Source organism: Ranitomeya variabilis, chromosome 1, assembly GCF_051348905.1.
Source record: "Ranitomeya variabilis isolate aRanVar5 chromosome 1, aRanVar5.hap1, whole genome shotgun sequence".
Lineage (NCBI taxonomy): Eukaryota > Metazoa > Chordata > Amphibia > Anura > Dendrobatidae > Ranitomeya > Ranitomeya variabilis.
The window spans coordinates 863685478-863702147 of NC_135232.1; the positions used below are offsets into that span (position 1 = coordinate 863685478).

A 16670-nucleotide genomic window follows, 5' to 3' on the forward strand; every position below is an offset into this window, starting at 1 on the left:
AATGTTTGCAGATTGTCAAAGTCCTTTATACAGCACCACGATAGTTTGTAGTGCTGTACAGCGATTCTGGCGCTCACAATCTACTTTTTACCTGTTTTCACTCAAACACCTGCTTATGCACGTTCTCTCACTCACGCTCATACTCTGTCAATTATTTGTTAAATACTGTATTCCACAATGTAAAATAAAAAAATTTCTCATACCTCCCACACAGCACCATTTCCGTAATGTTGGCGCTCACGTGACGTTGGCTACAGCGCTCTTGTGGGACAATTAGCGACTGCATAAGAACTGCCCTTCTTGCACCTTCCCCAGACATCTGCGTTTTGTCCTAGGGAAATGTAAGCGCTGCAGCTGATTAATGCAAGTTGATTGGCTGCAGTTCTCAAATGGCATGACAGTGTCATGGAGATTTTCCGCTTTCATTGCTTGAATGGCGCCGGTGTTGCCAGTGAATAGCTGAGATTTTTATTTTACACTTGGACCCTCCTAAACACAGTGAGATGTTGGCTTTGGTTTCTGCACCCCGTTACTGCAAGGCAATCATGCTAACCAGGGTTGTGGAGTTGGTATGAGATGGACTGACTCCTAAAATATATAATACATTGGGTACAGTATACAATGCAGGATGTGCTGTAAATGTTTTCATAAGAATTTGGTATAATTCTAAAATGTCCTATAAATGTTGTGTTCCTGACCGAGGTCCTTAGGCTGAATCTGTGCTGCACTTTATGTACATGCTCAGTAGTGACCAGTGCTGTGGGGTCAGAGTTAGAAGTCCGTGAAATGTCAGAGTTGCTGGTTTGGCTTACCGACTCCACAGTCCTGATGCTAACCACCAAGCCATGTGCAGGCTCGTCATGGTCTCCATTCTGACAGCATCCTCTGTGTATGAACATGGTCTAAGAAGCCCAACAATACTTACTGATCCACATGGAGAAAAAAGAAGAACCGGAGGATAAAAGCCGCGCAGACCACAATGAAGATAACAGAGTTACACACACACTCTGTTTATTAGCCTACGCGTTTCGTGGCAGACAAGCCACTTCATCAGGGCATCAAGTGATGAAGTGGCTTGTCTGCCACGAAACGCGTAGGCTAATAAACAGAGTGTGTGTGTAACTCTGTTATCTTCATTGTGGTCTGCGCGGCTTTTATCCTCCGGTTCTTCTTTTTTCTCCATGTGGATCCATACTGTTTGCCGGGAGCCTGCTGCGACCATACGTGCTTATCCAAGGGAGTTGTGACCTGTCACAACCAGACCAGGTGAGTCTGTTTTGTGGGGGTCCACGTGATTGCGATACCTGAAGGTATTACTCTATGTGCGCTTCTTTTTCTTGTTTTTAACAATACTTACTGACATTTTATGGCTTTTTTTTACAGCCTGGTGCTCAAACCTTACCAGAAGATTGGTTTGAATTGGCTAGCTCTCCTGCACACACACAATGTGAATGGGATTTTGGCTGATGAGATGGTTAGTAATTATTTCATTGTTGTCCATTGCTATATTACAGGGTCACTGTCATTTCCGTTATCTTCTAACTTTGGTTTGCTAGAAGAAAGCACTTAAACGCTAGGCTAAGGGCTCCCATTTGGCACTTATGCTATTTCCCACCTGTCCTCCATCACGAGGGGTCAGCTGCAGACAGTTATGAGCTATTTATGATGTCTTCAGTTGGCCGCAGCTTCGTGAAGGTCCGTAAGGTGCCAAAGGACAAGTGCTGATTAGGGTACAAGTGCTGAGCCCACGACTGGTAGAGGAGCTGTCGTTCTTCTGTGGGTGAATGTTGGCTCGATCATTTACAATTTTGTTGTCTATTACTTTGCAGGGTTTGGGAAAAACCGTTCAAGCCATAGCATTCCTTGCACATCTTAACATGAACAGAGACCCTGGCCCACATCTTGTGGTTGTTCCAGCTTCCACATTAGGTGAGTAGAGAATTCCTCTGGAAAATCTCCTGGCACTGATCCTTATAACGTGCAGAATTAACTCGCCCTTACAGCCATTATTGACTCTGCATTCACACATCCGCTTTGAAATGTCCATGATTTGACCGTTTCACTCTGACCCAAACGGTTGATGGATCTATTCTTACATCCGTGAAATTCATGGATCCATGAGACTCAGAGCATGTCCTATTCTGATCTCTTGTTACTTGGATCAAAATAGGCCACAACAGGAGAATCTTTAAATTTTTTATTTATTTTTGGGCCATAAGGGAAAAAACTGATGGCAAATCGGACATAAGGATCAAAAATGGAAGAAACTCAGATCCAGCTTAGTCTGTTTTCCCGGATGCAAAAAACGGATGTGTGAATGAGGCATACAGAATTATAGCTGCAGATTTCACAAAGTATAAATAAGCGAATTCAGTCTGAATATAACTATATTTCTGTTTTGGGTGTGGGGAGAGGGGAATGTGGTTTGTCCACGGCAAGTAGTCTAAATGGTAATCTATTATACAATATTCCAATTATAATCCCCATAAAGTGCTCAACTTTCTCTGTTTTTATTTCCTAGATAACTGGGTCCGAGAGTTCAATCACTGGTGTCCCAATCTGAATATCTTACTATATTATGGTATATAGAGTTTATTTTTCCTTTTCATACAGAATAGGTTACAAACATAAGTGTGTATTTTAAGTGCTGATTCCCATCCTCTATTTTGTGTAGGTTCTCAGGAAGAAAGAAAGCACCTACGATATGACATCTTGAGTAAAGTTGTAGAATTTAATGTTATCGTCACAACGTAAGTTTTACCGTACATTGTGTAATTGGAATTACTAGCTATAGGGGGACCTCTTGTGGTGAACATGCCACATTGCTTTGTTCTTGCATGAAGTAAACTTGTATATTATATGGATTTGTATATTGTAAGAATGTAACATGCACTACAAGAGACCATGACAGCATCAGTCCAGTGTTTTGTTTTTTATTTCATCACTAGAGTGGTGTCATTAATGCAAGGTCCCTGCCCCTAATATTACTTACCAGCTGCCATCTTCACCTCTTCCTGGCGCTGCTCCGGTCCCGTGCCGCCATCTTGTGACCCCAGTTACTGACTGACCGGAAGTCAAAGGTAACGGTCACAAGCTCTAAATGGAAGCCTATGACAGCCTTGTTCTGTTTCTCATAGACTTACGTTGAGTTGTGACTTCCGGATCATCCGACAAACACTGGAGCGATCTGTCCGTTCACAACCTGGTGGAGACGGACCAGAGCGGCGGCAGTCATAGATGCAGCTGGCGAGTATAAGGCTAGGGGCAGGGAACTTACATTAGTGTCGCCACTCCAGCTGCTGGACTGGTGCTTTAAATCTCAGAGCTTAGGAATTAGATGTAAATGTGACCATTCTTAATAGCTGCTAATTTTCCTTTTATATAAAGGTTTTCTTTATGCTAGGAGCAGAGAGTGACTCTCTGTGCAAAGTACAAATGTTTAGTAGCTGCTTAGACGCTGTCGATAGATTTGGCATATGCCTGTAATCACTTTATACTAAGCCGTGCCTCTCATTTATAAGGCCATAAAATGCTTGTTTGCAGGTACAATTGCGCAATCAGCGGTGCTGAGGATCGCAGTTTGTTTCGTCGCTTGAAGATCAATTATGCGGTGTTTGACGAAGGGCACATGCTGAAAAACATGAGTTCTGTTCGCTATCAGCACCTCATGACTCTAAATGTAAGTGTCAAGGAGAGTTCGTGCAGTACTCTTGTAGCCTCCGAAGTCTCGCCATTACACATGTTCGGCCATTCTGTTGATTTATTTCCATTCTTCAGAGGAGCAAATCTGAACTTGAATGCATATTAAGTGTTCACGTCTGCCATAAATTACACTGCTTGGACAAGTGTGGTTTTCAGTCTGTGGTTCACATTCTGTCCTATAATACATCAATGTCAGGGAAAGAAGCTGCCTAAACTTGAAACACTTGCAAGCGTTTTACACACATTAATCTGTAAAGATTAGCGAACATTATCATATTTACACTGGAATCTAGCTCGGCTCCGATAGGGGGGGTAATGGCTTTTACAAGAGACCGTGAAATATGAGAGCGCCTATCTACTTGCATGTTCATGCTGCTGTTGGAAAATGCCATTGGCTGCTTATTAACATTTCTTGGCTCCCATTTGTAAGTAATGGATCATTTTCAAGTTGCTGAAGGTAATTTTACTTAGAAATTTAAAATGATGGTTATTAAAGAGCAATTAAACCTGAATTACAAAGCACATAAAGATTAAGGCAAGATAAAAGCTGCCTATGTCACTGGCTGGTGTGTTGGAGCTATAGAAGAGACGGCAATGTGTGTGGAAGCAGCATTTCCTTGCCTCGATATATAATGGCTCCATAGAAGGAACAGTCTCCAAAAAGTGTGAATGAGATCCAGCCCATCATCGTATGGCATCTGTTTAGTGTTTGCACATATTGGGTGGTAGTGCTCTTATGCCTGTCTGTACTGGTGATTTTCGGGATTAGGGGTATTCCTCTTTAATAGCTTGCCGAAAAAACTGCAGAGAGGGAACCCGGCTTCCTGGATCGCGCCGGCCGATCAGTTGATCTGCGCTGCAGCTGCATGTGTCGCGGCTGTGTGATAGTCACAATACGTGCATGGAGACCCTGTTTGTTGAGCTCTCCATGCATGTGTCGTGCCGGTCACAGCCGCGACACATGCAGCTGCGGTGCCGATCAGCTCATCGGCCAGCGCGATCCAGGAAGCCGGGATTCGTGGTTCCTTTTCTGGGGACCATCAACATTTAAAGTGCTTGGAAATGTTTACAGAAATGGCTCCTGAAACTTGGCTAAAGAGATCCATTATTCCATTTTATTGCATATTCTTGGGGAACATTGAAAGGGGTTCTGCAAGATGGCTGCCTTCACCTTCTTCAGGCTGCATCCTGTCTTAGGCACTTAGACTGACAAGCTGCTACTCGCATTATAAGGAGCAGCATATTAAATGAATGTATCGTCTTGACTGGTTTTCAACAGGGTGCACACAATGTAGAAAAAAAAATGCAAAGAAAGGGAATTCATCACGACAGGCGTATTAAATGAAACTAATGCTTTCTTCTGCAATCCCAGAAATAACGTAACGTTTCAGTCTTAAAGTTCAGACCTTCATCAGATGTATTGCCATCATGTAGGGAAGATATAAAGTAACAGGAGAGGGGGGAAAAAGTCTACTTTGCAATCTGTACTGTTCAGGATGCTTCTTGTCTGCCTGTCAGGAAATTGCCCTCCTATAGAGAAGCTGAGGGACACCTGTCTCGGAAAATGTTTTTTTCAAGATGAAGCCTAGGAAGGGTTGCAGCCTGAAAAAGGTGATGACTGCCATCTTTGAGTACATCTCTGAGAACCACCATAAGGTCCCCTGTTTTGAGAGTGGCTATGATAGATTGTGTCCTTGCTCACTTTTTGTGTGGCACATTTAAGCACACAAGGTTTTGAAGTAAAAAAAAAAAACAATTAGGCCATGTTCACACTTTACGGGTTTTACCGCGGAGCCGCGGCGATTTTGATGCTGCGGGTCCGCAGCAGTTTACATTGCGTTTGCATGTAAACCCTATGGAAACCGCAAACCGCTGTGCACATGCTACGGGAAAAACCGCGCAGAAATGCAGCAGTTTACAACCCGCAGCATGTCACTTCTTTGTGCAGAATCGCTGCGATTCTGCACACATAGGAATGCATTGATCCGCTAACTTCCCACATGGGGCTGTGCCCACGATGCGGGAAGTAAGCGGATAATGTGCGGGTGGTACCCGGGGTGGAGGAGAGGAGACTCTCCTCCAGGCCCTGGGAACCATATTTGTGTGTAAAAAAAAAAAAAGAATTAAAATAAAAAATAATGATATACTCGCCTCTCAGCGCTGCACGCGGCCGTCCGGTCTGGGTTGCTGTGCGAGCAGGGCCTGAGATGACGTCGCGGTCACATGACCGTGACGTCGCGGTCACATGACCGTGACGTCACGAAGGTCCTTCTCGGCACAGCATCTTTGGAACCGGACCGCCGCGTGCAGCGCCGAGGAGATCCAGACATCAGAGGGTGAGTATAACCTTGTTTTATTATTTTTACCATTACTATTGATGCTGCATATTGCTGCATATGCAGCATCAATAGTATAGGAGTAAACCCGCAGGGGAAACTGCGGAACAAACCGTGATAAAATCTGCAGGGATAACCGCAGCGGTTTTGCCCTGCAAATTTATCAAATCCGCTGCGGGAGAACCCGCAGAGGACGCCGCAAAGTGTGCACATAGCCTTAATGAGGCGATGGTACCTAATAATTAAGTTGACCAAAAATGATGGCAAATGTCCCTAGCAACCACAGAACTAAACTTCATCGTTTTCAAAAAGCCAGTGAATGTTCTTTGGGATTCATATAGGATTAGATTTAATCTTCTGACTTTAGGATAATCTCAAATTGCACCAAATTAATAAAGAATACCAGTCTTGATCTCCACCATTGTGTGCTCGGTGGTGGTCAGTTTCTTTGGAAGCACAGCTGAGCCTAATACATGGCCATGGAACAAAAGAAGCTACAAACCAATTATGACTGCTTTTGTGTGTCTTGGACACCATTGTCACATTGGCTGTGTGGTGCCATATATAGCTCTCAACTTGTCCTCCTATTGTCTTAACAGGCCAAGAATCGTTTGCTGCTAACGGGAACGCCCGTCCAAAATAATCTACTGGAACTCATGTCTCTCCTGAATTTTGTGATGCCACACATGTTCAGCAGCAGTACCAGTGAGCTGAAGAGAATGTTCTCCTCCAAAGCGGTAATTGGATGAATTCTGTACAACGCTTAACATTTAGTATCTCCATCTGAACACAACTGCACCCGCACCCCTCCCTTCATCACCATTTCCTTTCTTTCCTGTATAGCATTTTTTCCATGATGGCATCCTAGTGCGGTCTGATTTTTTTTTTTTTATGGACCCATATACTTGCATTGCTGATGCTATGATGAAAGCCGGACCGGTCTGATATTTTCCCGCAGACCACATAGGGTTGGGCTGGGGGAATCAGACCTGTGAACATCATCATAGAATATCTTGGGTACAATAAAAAACAGATAGCACTGGTACTAGAAAAACTGACGTGTGAATGAGCCCTAATGGTAATAAATACCTCGCTGCTGAGGATGTCATCCTAGTTACTGGAATAGTTTCCCAAGCTTACAAGTCTGATTTAAGATGTGATTAAAGATATTTATTTTTAAAGATTTTTGATTTGAAATAAATCAATGAAAATGGCAGTACTTCCTACTACTCTCCCCTCTCATCTGAAAACATATAATAACATGGTGCATTTAGAAAAGCCTTTTTTGGCCTTTCAAGCACCATTAACGAGCACTGATTGACTATGCACGAGTTGCTCAGCGTTCATTTACCAGCCTGATTATACTAGCTAACTAACAATAATGGCGACAGATTGATGGCTCATATGATCGATCTGTTCCTGTATAGTATCTTTATTGGCAGCACATGTCCTGTTTACGCAGGTTGGGTTGATGTGTTTCTGTTATATGATCAAAACACGCTTGTTAATTGATCACTGGCATAATTGCTCTGTTAATTGGGAACAAACATACCTGCTAACACTCTCAGCAATTATCTACTTGTCTACATGCAGCATAACTCTTTATTTTAAGTGGGCTGTGACAAATTCAACCAACGTAGGATCATAATGGCAGATACCTCGGGGAGATAAACAATTGAATAACCCTGCCCTACTACATGTTGCCAGATAGGATGTTAATAAACTGTTAAGATTTTCCCACAAATTACATTTTAAAGAAGCACTCCAATCAAAGTTTACATCCTGTTAATATATTGCAGTCCTCATATTATATTATATAGCACTTGTACCTAAAATTGCTAATTTTGCTTTTCCACCTTGTTAATTCTTCTGTTTTCTTTGCTCTATGTAGAAATAGGAAGTCTCTTTACCATGCAAAAATCATTCCCCTTGTCAACTCCTGACCCAGCTGCTCTGTTCCTCCCCCCTGCCAGGGACTTTTGCAGTGATGACTCATGCAGGGAAAAGACTTCCTGTTTGTACAGAGCTTAGAAGGATTCAGCTAGTGAGTTTTTAATAGTGATGTCATAGACCTAATGGAAAACAGAAGATTTAACTTGGTAGAAGGGCAAAATGAGCAATTGTAAGTACACAGTGCCATATAATTAGATTGCAAAATATCAAAACACCAACATTTTTTTCATTATTGCAACGCTGGAGTGGCGCTTTAAATCCAAGTCCTCTCTCCCTGTCTGATGCTTCCCTTCCGTCGTTTTCATCAGTTTTTGCCTCCTGCTCTCCAGGGTAAAGTTGCGATCCCCTAGCTCCAGTGCTTTTTTAATCAATGGATCTTGGAATAGTAATACTTTCTATAATTGGTTGTGTTAAGAAAAAAAAAAAAAAAAAAGTTGCTGTACTGAGATAATCTTCTAAATGTGCCCCTTCTGTGTACTGTTTAATGGCTGTGTCTGACTGTACAAGAACATGGTCTGCACATACCACAAATCATGGCTGCCTGCTCCTGAGAAACCTGTCACTCCTGTCAGACTAGTCTTACGTGTGGATCGGTAATGGCTGCTTTAAAACTAGCATTGACCACCAGTGTCTGATACATGGTGTCCATGGACTGGGTAGCATGTGTCAGCTGTGTCCGGTTCCCTTGGAAAAAGTTGTTCACTACTTGGACGACATCTCATATCCCTCGCTTCGCCCCCATAAAATAACAAAGTATATACTCTCCTCCCAAGCTGGCGCCATTTCCGCGGTGTTGGCACTCACTCTCCCTGGGGCTCCTGTGCGATTACTGTGACGCCAGTGCACAATCAGCGCTTGGTCACCGTCACCGCCTCCTGTCGAATTGAACAGGAAGAGGATGTCCGAGAGCAGCTGCAGCTCTGGACTTATTCTTCATGTTCGATTTGTCTGAAGGCAGAGACACTGATGCCAGCGCTGATTTGGCGCCGGCCTCACATGCCACAACAACCGCACAGGAGCCTTGTGACCGTGAGTGCCGACACTGCAGGAACGGTGACAGCACGGGAGGTGAGCATGGGCTTCATTATTTTATAGGGGCCAAACATTTTGATCAAGAAGGGATTGTCCTAGCAGTGGACAACCCCTTTAATACCACAGTATCCTGTTGTACATTCCACGTACCGACATGATTGCCATCTTGTGGTAGAGATGTATCTTTACAATAAGCAGTTTACAAAGCACTTGTGTCCTCATACAATTCTGTTGTAACTGTGCAGTCAGCTGTATGTTTCTCAACATAACACACATGGTCACTTCAGTTTTCTTGTTGCTCCCTAGAATCATAGGCTTTTTGGAACTTCTTTTCCCTGTCGTATTTATTTTTCACACCAATAACTCCACCTACTACTGTAAATTTTAGTGTTCAAATAGAATTATGACATAATAAAAACACTTTGCTTTTATACTGGTCACAAAACTGAAAATGTTCATTAGATTTGACAAATGACAAAAGTTGTAGCGTGCGTTTTTTTTTTTGTTTTTTTTTAACAAGCAGATTTGATAGCGCAGCTGCATATTTTCAGAAGTTGGCAGTGTGGTTGCTAATAGTATGTATTTGCTTGTCTAATGATCTTTTCATCTAGAAATCTACTGATGAGCAAAGCACTTTTGAAAAGGAGAGAATTGCCCATGCAAAACTAATCATGAAGCCATTTATTCTCAAAAGAGTAAAAAGTGAGGTAAGAGACGCATGATGGATTGTGATATATTTGCAATGTGATATATTTAAATTGAACATAACTTGTAATTTTAGGAAAAACTCTTATCTGGGAGCAGCACGGTGGCTCAGTGGTTAGGACTGCAGCCTTGTAGTCTTGGGTTCAAATCCCACCACGGACAACATCTGCAAGGAGTTTGTATGTTCCCCCCGTGTTTGCGTGGGTTTCCTCCCACATTCCAAAACATACTGATAGGGATTCTAGATTGTGAGCCCCATTGGGGACAGCGATGATCATGTTAGTGCTATATAAAAATATATAATAAAAAATACTATCGAAATTAAATTCTTAGCTACAAAACATACACAGTTGCAGGCAAAATACCAAACCATGACATTATGTGTGATAATAAATGTTCTTTCCTCCTTTTTTCCATTTGGCCCAAACCACTGTGAATGCTTTTTCCGTAACAACTCATTTCTGTAGTTTGTTGCCTAGACATCTTTGACTCTTTACTTTTCTAGCATCACAACCTTCTACCTTCTCTAAAAAAAAAAAAATAAAATAAAACCTCCCCATCCTGGTTCACCAACAATGTCATCCTGCTGCTGCCCCTAGTGCTAAACTTGCTGCCCAGTACCCTTAAATGCAATTCTGCAAAGCAATGTTCACCTGTTTGCTATGACTAGTTGACCAAGCAAAAGAATTAACCAGTCAAAATAAAAACAAAAAATGTTTGCTATCTTATTGACCTAATAACTAATGGGAACCTGACAGGCGATTTATCCTGGCTGTACTACGCTGCTACTTCAATCCAAGACTGGCTGCGATATTAAAGCTGTGTAATTTTTACTCTAAAATATAGACTCACCCCGACTGAATAGTTTGATCAAGGCTGCAATCACACTTCAGTATTTGTAAGCCAAAACCAGGAGTGGGTGAAAAATGCAAAACTCCTGATTTTGACTTACAAATATACTGATGTGAAATACTGAACTTGTGAACATAGCCTAAGACCCATCCCCTTCCATGATAAGCAATGTACGCAGGGCTCAGTCTTACGGTTTTATATTTTCCATCCTTTAGCCTCAAACTTCGGATTGCATGTGGCGCTTTAATTGGAGGCTCTAAGAGGACCTTTAGGACGAGACTTCTAATTGCTACGGACAGTCTGTGATATTTTATTTCGCTTTGTTATAGTATAAAGTTCCAACTATAACAGATATAAAGTTCCAACTATAACAGATATCACAGGGGCCTACAAATCAGAAGAGACACAGAATGCCACAGGTAGTAGAAGATTCACAATGTTCTTGTCTGGCGTCCAGATTGACTTGAGCCCTGTGAACTAGTTCCAACGTAACCTTGATGGTAATCTCTGAAAGGATCTATGTTCCACACACTTAACATTTTTTTTTCTACTGGGGGGCACTACACGAAGATTTTAGAATTTTGAGTATTTGCTCCACATATTGTGATTTCTGTCTTGTCAGGTCCTCAAGCAGTTGCCTCCTAAACAAGATCATGTTGAGTTTTGCCAAATGTCCAAAAATCAGCAGCAACTATATGATGAGTTAATGATTAAACTGAAGAGGTCTATTGAAGGATCAGGTAAAAAAAAAAAACCTTTCCCAATGATTATGAAGAAATGTGTCCAATTTTACTAAGAACAGCTGTGGACTTAAGTATATATTTTTTTTCTTTATAGGAAAAAATTCCGAGCTTTGCAATGTAATGATGCACTTAAGAAAAATGGCCAATCACCCCTTGTTACACAGACAGCATTATACAGCAGAAAAATTACGTTCCATGTCCAAGCTGATGCTCAAGGTAACTATATCCCTGGCCAAGTGTGAGATGTGATCACTATTGGATCAGCAGATCTGGGTCATGGGACTTATACGTCTCCTTGTGGTAGTGAATGGTATGTACACACGTGGATGATATTTCTGCAGCAATATTGCTGCTTGTGAATACACCTTGTCTATACTTATTCATACAGCCCTTACTAAAAGGGACATATACTCTTCATGCACAGGCTTCCTGGTGAGCCTCATAGACCTCAGCGGTGAGTATAGATACAGCCTGTCTGTACCAATCATGAGATATGGGGCGTTTCGCCGACTACATTAGACTCCTATAGGCACTGTAGCCAAAGTTTAGTCACAGCTTTGTCTTAATGGAACTGAGCTGAAAACCAAGTAATGCTATTGAACCTGAGATAACATGATTATCCACCACTGGACAACCCCAGATTAATCCGTTCAAGACCCTAATTATAGTAGAAACTATCTGTACTCTCCTCCCGCAGTGGTGGGGTTCCAGTGATGCCAGAGCCGCTGTTCTTGGAGAATAACTTGGTTTGTTGTTGCATGCCGGCTGCAGCCAATCAGCAACCGCTCATCAATATTGCATCGGGTTTGCTCTGGCGAATAGTAAACGCTGCAGCTGATGAGTGGTTGCTCATTGGCTGCATTAGGCACATGACCTAAGAAGTCACTCTCCGGTAACACCGGCATCGGCTTTCCCGGAATGGAAGTATAAATTATTTATATTTTAATCAGGGTCCTGAAGTTGATGAAGCTGGGGTAGCGTAGAAAGTCTGTAGACAGTGAGCTGCCTATCACAGGAGGGGGCAGAGTCAGACTCCCAGGCAGCTGCTACTTTAGTCCAGCAATGATCAGCTATTGGTGCTAAAACAGTCATTGCAAGCAAATAGCATAGAACTTGATAAGAGGCATCGCTGAAATCTGTTAACCCCTACAGCATGCTGTCTTCAGATTACATAACAAAAACCTGCTGACAGATTCCCTTTAGCCATTATTATACATTGATGGACATTGCAGCAGTGTGTGATCTGTGCATGCATTCCACCAGCAGAGGGCTGTAAGGAGAGACCCTGCGGCCTTAGAGCACACTGAGCCAGCAGTATTTTCAATGTAACTTTTGAACTTTTGTTCATGGGACAACTTGTCTTCACTCGCGTCAAAAGTGTTGTTGAATCAACGGATAATGGAAAATTAAACATTTTCAAATGGATGTGTTTAAAAATAAAACGTTTCTGTGCAGAGATTAAATTATATTGTTGCCCCTGTTGTAGAGGTGCGTTAGCTGCTGGTCGGCAGCACGTGCTTTCATTTATCCCACAGAAGTAAGGAGGGAGGAGGAGAAGTGAATATTCTCCAGTGATGCATCTGGCAAAGGCTCTTCCATGCCTATGACATTACTCCTCCATACCTGTTCCTTTCAGTAGGGATCATATGTGCTATAGCAAAGGACCTTTAGGTTCACCTCCAATAAATCCCACCAGTGCAGTACAAGCAGCTCAGTGGCTGGACATACTGTATTTTTTATGGCCTATAAGATACACTTTTTAGCCAGAAAAAAAAAGTTTCTAAAAAAGTGTGCATCTCTTAAAGTCCGGAGGCAGCTTCCTGTGATCGAGGAGAGACCCATACTTTCTGATCACTGAGAGAACTGCTCTCCTACCGCTCAACACTGATCAGTCTAGATGGGGCAGGGCAGCATGTAGCATCCATGCAGGTGCTGGTCGCTCTATGTCCTTACTAGCTAAGGCTCTTCCACCAGACTAGCTAAAGGACCTCTCAGACTATGTGGTCAGTCATATGTCTGGAAGGTACGTCAGAAAGTGGTAAAGTCTATACTGTGTGCAGTATAGTGTATTGATGCAGAGCGTGCGCTGGGTATGCGGCAGAGCGCGGAGCGTGCACTGAGGATGCGGCGGTGCGTGTGCTGGGGATGCGGCTGACTGCAGAGCGTGTTGAACCTCTTGCAAAGTAACATGAACCATAGATCTGTTCTCTTTATTCTACCTTAGTGCATTAATATTGGCGCTATTGCCCTCTCCACGTCTCTACACCTCCAGGGAAATTTTAATTAGTAAGAAATGTATTTCCTATTTTCTGCTGTCAAAATCTGTAGTGTGTGTTTATAGCAAGGTGCATCCTGTAGTTAAAAAAAAAAAATATGCATATACCATATATTTCAAATTTGTTTGTCCCTTGTACTGCACTGGTGAGATTCATTGAGGTGAGTGCAAAGGTCCTCTGCTATAGCACACAGCATGGCTGCTTAGATGAAAGCGACAGACAGGGAGAAGAAACACGATAAACAATTTTAAACATCTCCCATGCTTTATTTTCCTGTATGGATAGACCGCATTTGTTGGGGGAACATTCATTTTAAGGATGTGATTGGTACGACTTGGTTTACAGTCAATTATTGCATTAGTCTGACTTTGTCTGCTTTAATTAACCCTTTCCATATACTGTGTGGAGTTATTAGAATGGGATTCCCTATAGCAGAACATATATTATTTCAAGCAACCCAGAAAAAAACACCCAGGCCAATTTTCTTAACTTATTACTTATTGTTCTAGGTTTATATTCCTTTTTTATTTTCTTCATATAGGAGCCAACACATTGTGAAGCCAATGCTGATCTTATCTTTGAGGACATGGAAGTTATGACAGACTTTGAACTGCACAGACTTTGCTCTGAATTTTCAAGCCTTTCTGAATATAAGCTTGAAAAGGAAATGATGTTGGATTCTGGGAAATTTGTGGTTCTTCACAAACTGTTGTCTGACAGCAAGAAAAAGGTATTTGTAATATTATCAATGTTTTTTACCCTTTTCCAAGCCAAGTAACCCCTACTGACAAAAAGTTCCATCAATTGACCCAAAATGCTTGATCTGTTAGGGTACCGTCACACATTGAAATTTCCATCGCTACGACGTTACGATTCGTGACGTTCTAGCGATATCGTTACGATATCGCTGTGTCTGACACGCTACTGCGATCAGACACCCTGCTGAGAATCGTACGTCGTAGCAGATCGTTTGGAACTTTCTTTCGTCGCTTGATCACCCGCTGACATCGCTGGATCGTTGTGTGTGACAGCGATCCAGCGATGTCTTCGCTTGTAACCAGGGTAAACATCGGGTAACTAAGCGCAGGGCCGCGCTTAGTAACCCGATGTTTACCCTGGTTACAAGCGTAAACGTAAAAAAACAAACCGTACATACTCACCCGTCGGTGTCCTTCAGGTCCCTTGCCGTCTGTTTCCTGCTCTGAGTGCCGGCCGGAAAGTGAGAGCAGATCACAGCGGTGCTGCGCTCTGCTCTCACTGTACGGCTGCACTCAGAGCAGGAAGCAGACGGCAAGGGACCTGAAGGACATCGACGGGTGAGTATGTACTGTTTGTTTTTTTACGTTTACGCTGGTAACCAGGGTAAACATCGGGTTACTAAGCGCGGCCCTGCGCTTAGTTACCCAATGTTTGCCCTGGTTACCCGGGGACTTCGGCATCGCTCCAGCGCCGTGATTGCAACGTGTGACCGCAGTCTACGACGCTGGAGCGATGATTATACGACGCTGCGACGTCACGAATCGTGCCGTCGCAGCGATGAAAATTTCAATGTGTGACGGTACCCTTACTGTGACTTGGCTGTGATGCCTATGTGCCCATTGTGCAAAAATGTTTGCCTGCTGTCCTGCCCAAATAGAAAGTGGAGCGCTTGGCACAACATACAAATATTTTTCATCCGCACCCAGCATAGGCACGTTCATAGTCCGCATCCACACCCAGCATAGGCACGTTCATAGTCCGCATCCGCACCCAGCATAGGCACGTTCATAGTCCGCATTCGCACCCAGCATAGTCACGTTCATAGTCACGTTCATAGTCCGCATCCGCACCCAGCATAGTCACGTTCATAGTCCGCATCCGCACCCAGCATAGTCACGTTCATAGTCCCCATCCGCACCCAGCATAGTCACGATCATAGTCTACATCCACACCCAGCATAGGCATTTTCATAGTCCGCATCCACACCCAGCATAGGCGCGTTCATAGACCGCAGCCACACCCAGCAGTCACGTTCATAGTCCCCATCCGTACCCAGCATAGTCACGTTCATAGTCCGCATCTGCACCCAGCATAGTCCCGTTCATAGCCTGCTCAGTATAATAGCCCATCCATTAGTCAAACATATAGCCCCCTCAGTATAAACCCCCTCCTCCCCTGTATAATCACATATAAAGTCCCATCAGGTGCCGCCCTCCTTAGTATGGTCGCATCCATTATCCCCCTTGGTGTAATGACATTTATGGGCTTGTCCTGATTTCCCCCTTTCAGTATAGGCACTTCTTCCGACTGGTGGTAACGCTCCCTTCTTATCCCAACACACATCTCCCGCCAGCAGCAAGCTCTTGCCACACCGCTGCGCTCTGGCTACATTTTCCTGCAAGTTCAGCAAACCTCCAGAATGCCACACACCTCTGCTGGAGGCTACATGGAGCTCGAGCATGGTGTCAGCTGTGCATGTTTGCCTCTTCCTACTATCCCAATCTTGGCTGTACGTGCCAAGTGTAATGGAACAGCCATCTAATTAGTAAATGTGGCCAACATAAAATAGGGGGTTTCTAATTAATATACAAAAACAAAATAAGATGATGGCTAAAAAGCCATGGCCAGCTCACCGATCCTTGCAGGCGCACAGAGCTTCGTCTCGGATCCAGACGAGGGATAATTACAAAGTAGAAACAGAAGGTGCTCCAGCTCCAATAAAAGAGATTCTTTATTAATGGTTAAAATCCAGTGACATAATAAATCCTTGCTGTAATACATAATAATAAAGAATCTCTTTTATTGGAGCTGGAGCACCTTCTGTTTCTGGTTTCTAATTAACCTTGTAATGTCCCAATGATCTCATTTGTGCCGAGGAGAAATGTGCTGAAAAAGAGACTGCATGCCATTTTTTCAAATATTTTTTATAAATATTAATGACAAAATTCTTAATAAATGTAGATTGAATGACAACCTCTTTATCTATAGATGGGACCTCAGTGAGGACAAGTGTGAAGCATTTGGCTCTAATGTGTACAAACCACTACTTGGCTAGCTACTAAACCTTGATCATTAAATGCTAAACATTATCT

General features: G+C 43.0%; 1 protein-coding gene across 2 annotated transcripts in view; it reads left to right on the forward strand.

Moving 5' to 3' along the window:
* The window catches only part of SMARCAD1 (SNF2 related chromatin remodeling ATPase with DExD box 1), a 166328-nt gene that overhangs the window by 132575 nt on the left and 17083 nt on the right, over positions 1-16670 (forward strand). For both annotated transcript variants that reach the window (XM_077277264.1, XM_077277274.1), the window contains 10 exons: positions 1384-1474; positions 1830-1929; positions 2522-2581; positions 2675-2750; positions 3544-3679; positions 6638-6775; positions 9635-9730; positions 11203-11320; positions 11418-11539; positions 14141-14329. In XM_077277264.1, the coding sequence (XP_077133379.1) occupies positions 1384-1474; positions 1830-1929; positions 2522-2581; positions 2675-2750; positions 3544-3679; positions 6638-6775; positions 9635-9730; positions 11203-11320; positions 11418-11539; positions 14141-14329 (1126 nt within the window). The remainder of the gene's footprint in view (positions 1-1383; positions 1475-1829; positions 1930-2521; positions 2582-2674; positions 2751-3543; positions 3680-6637; positions 6776-9634; positions 9731-11202; positions 11321-11417; positions 11540-14140; positions 14330-16670) is intronic.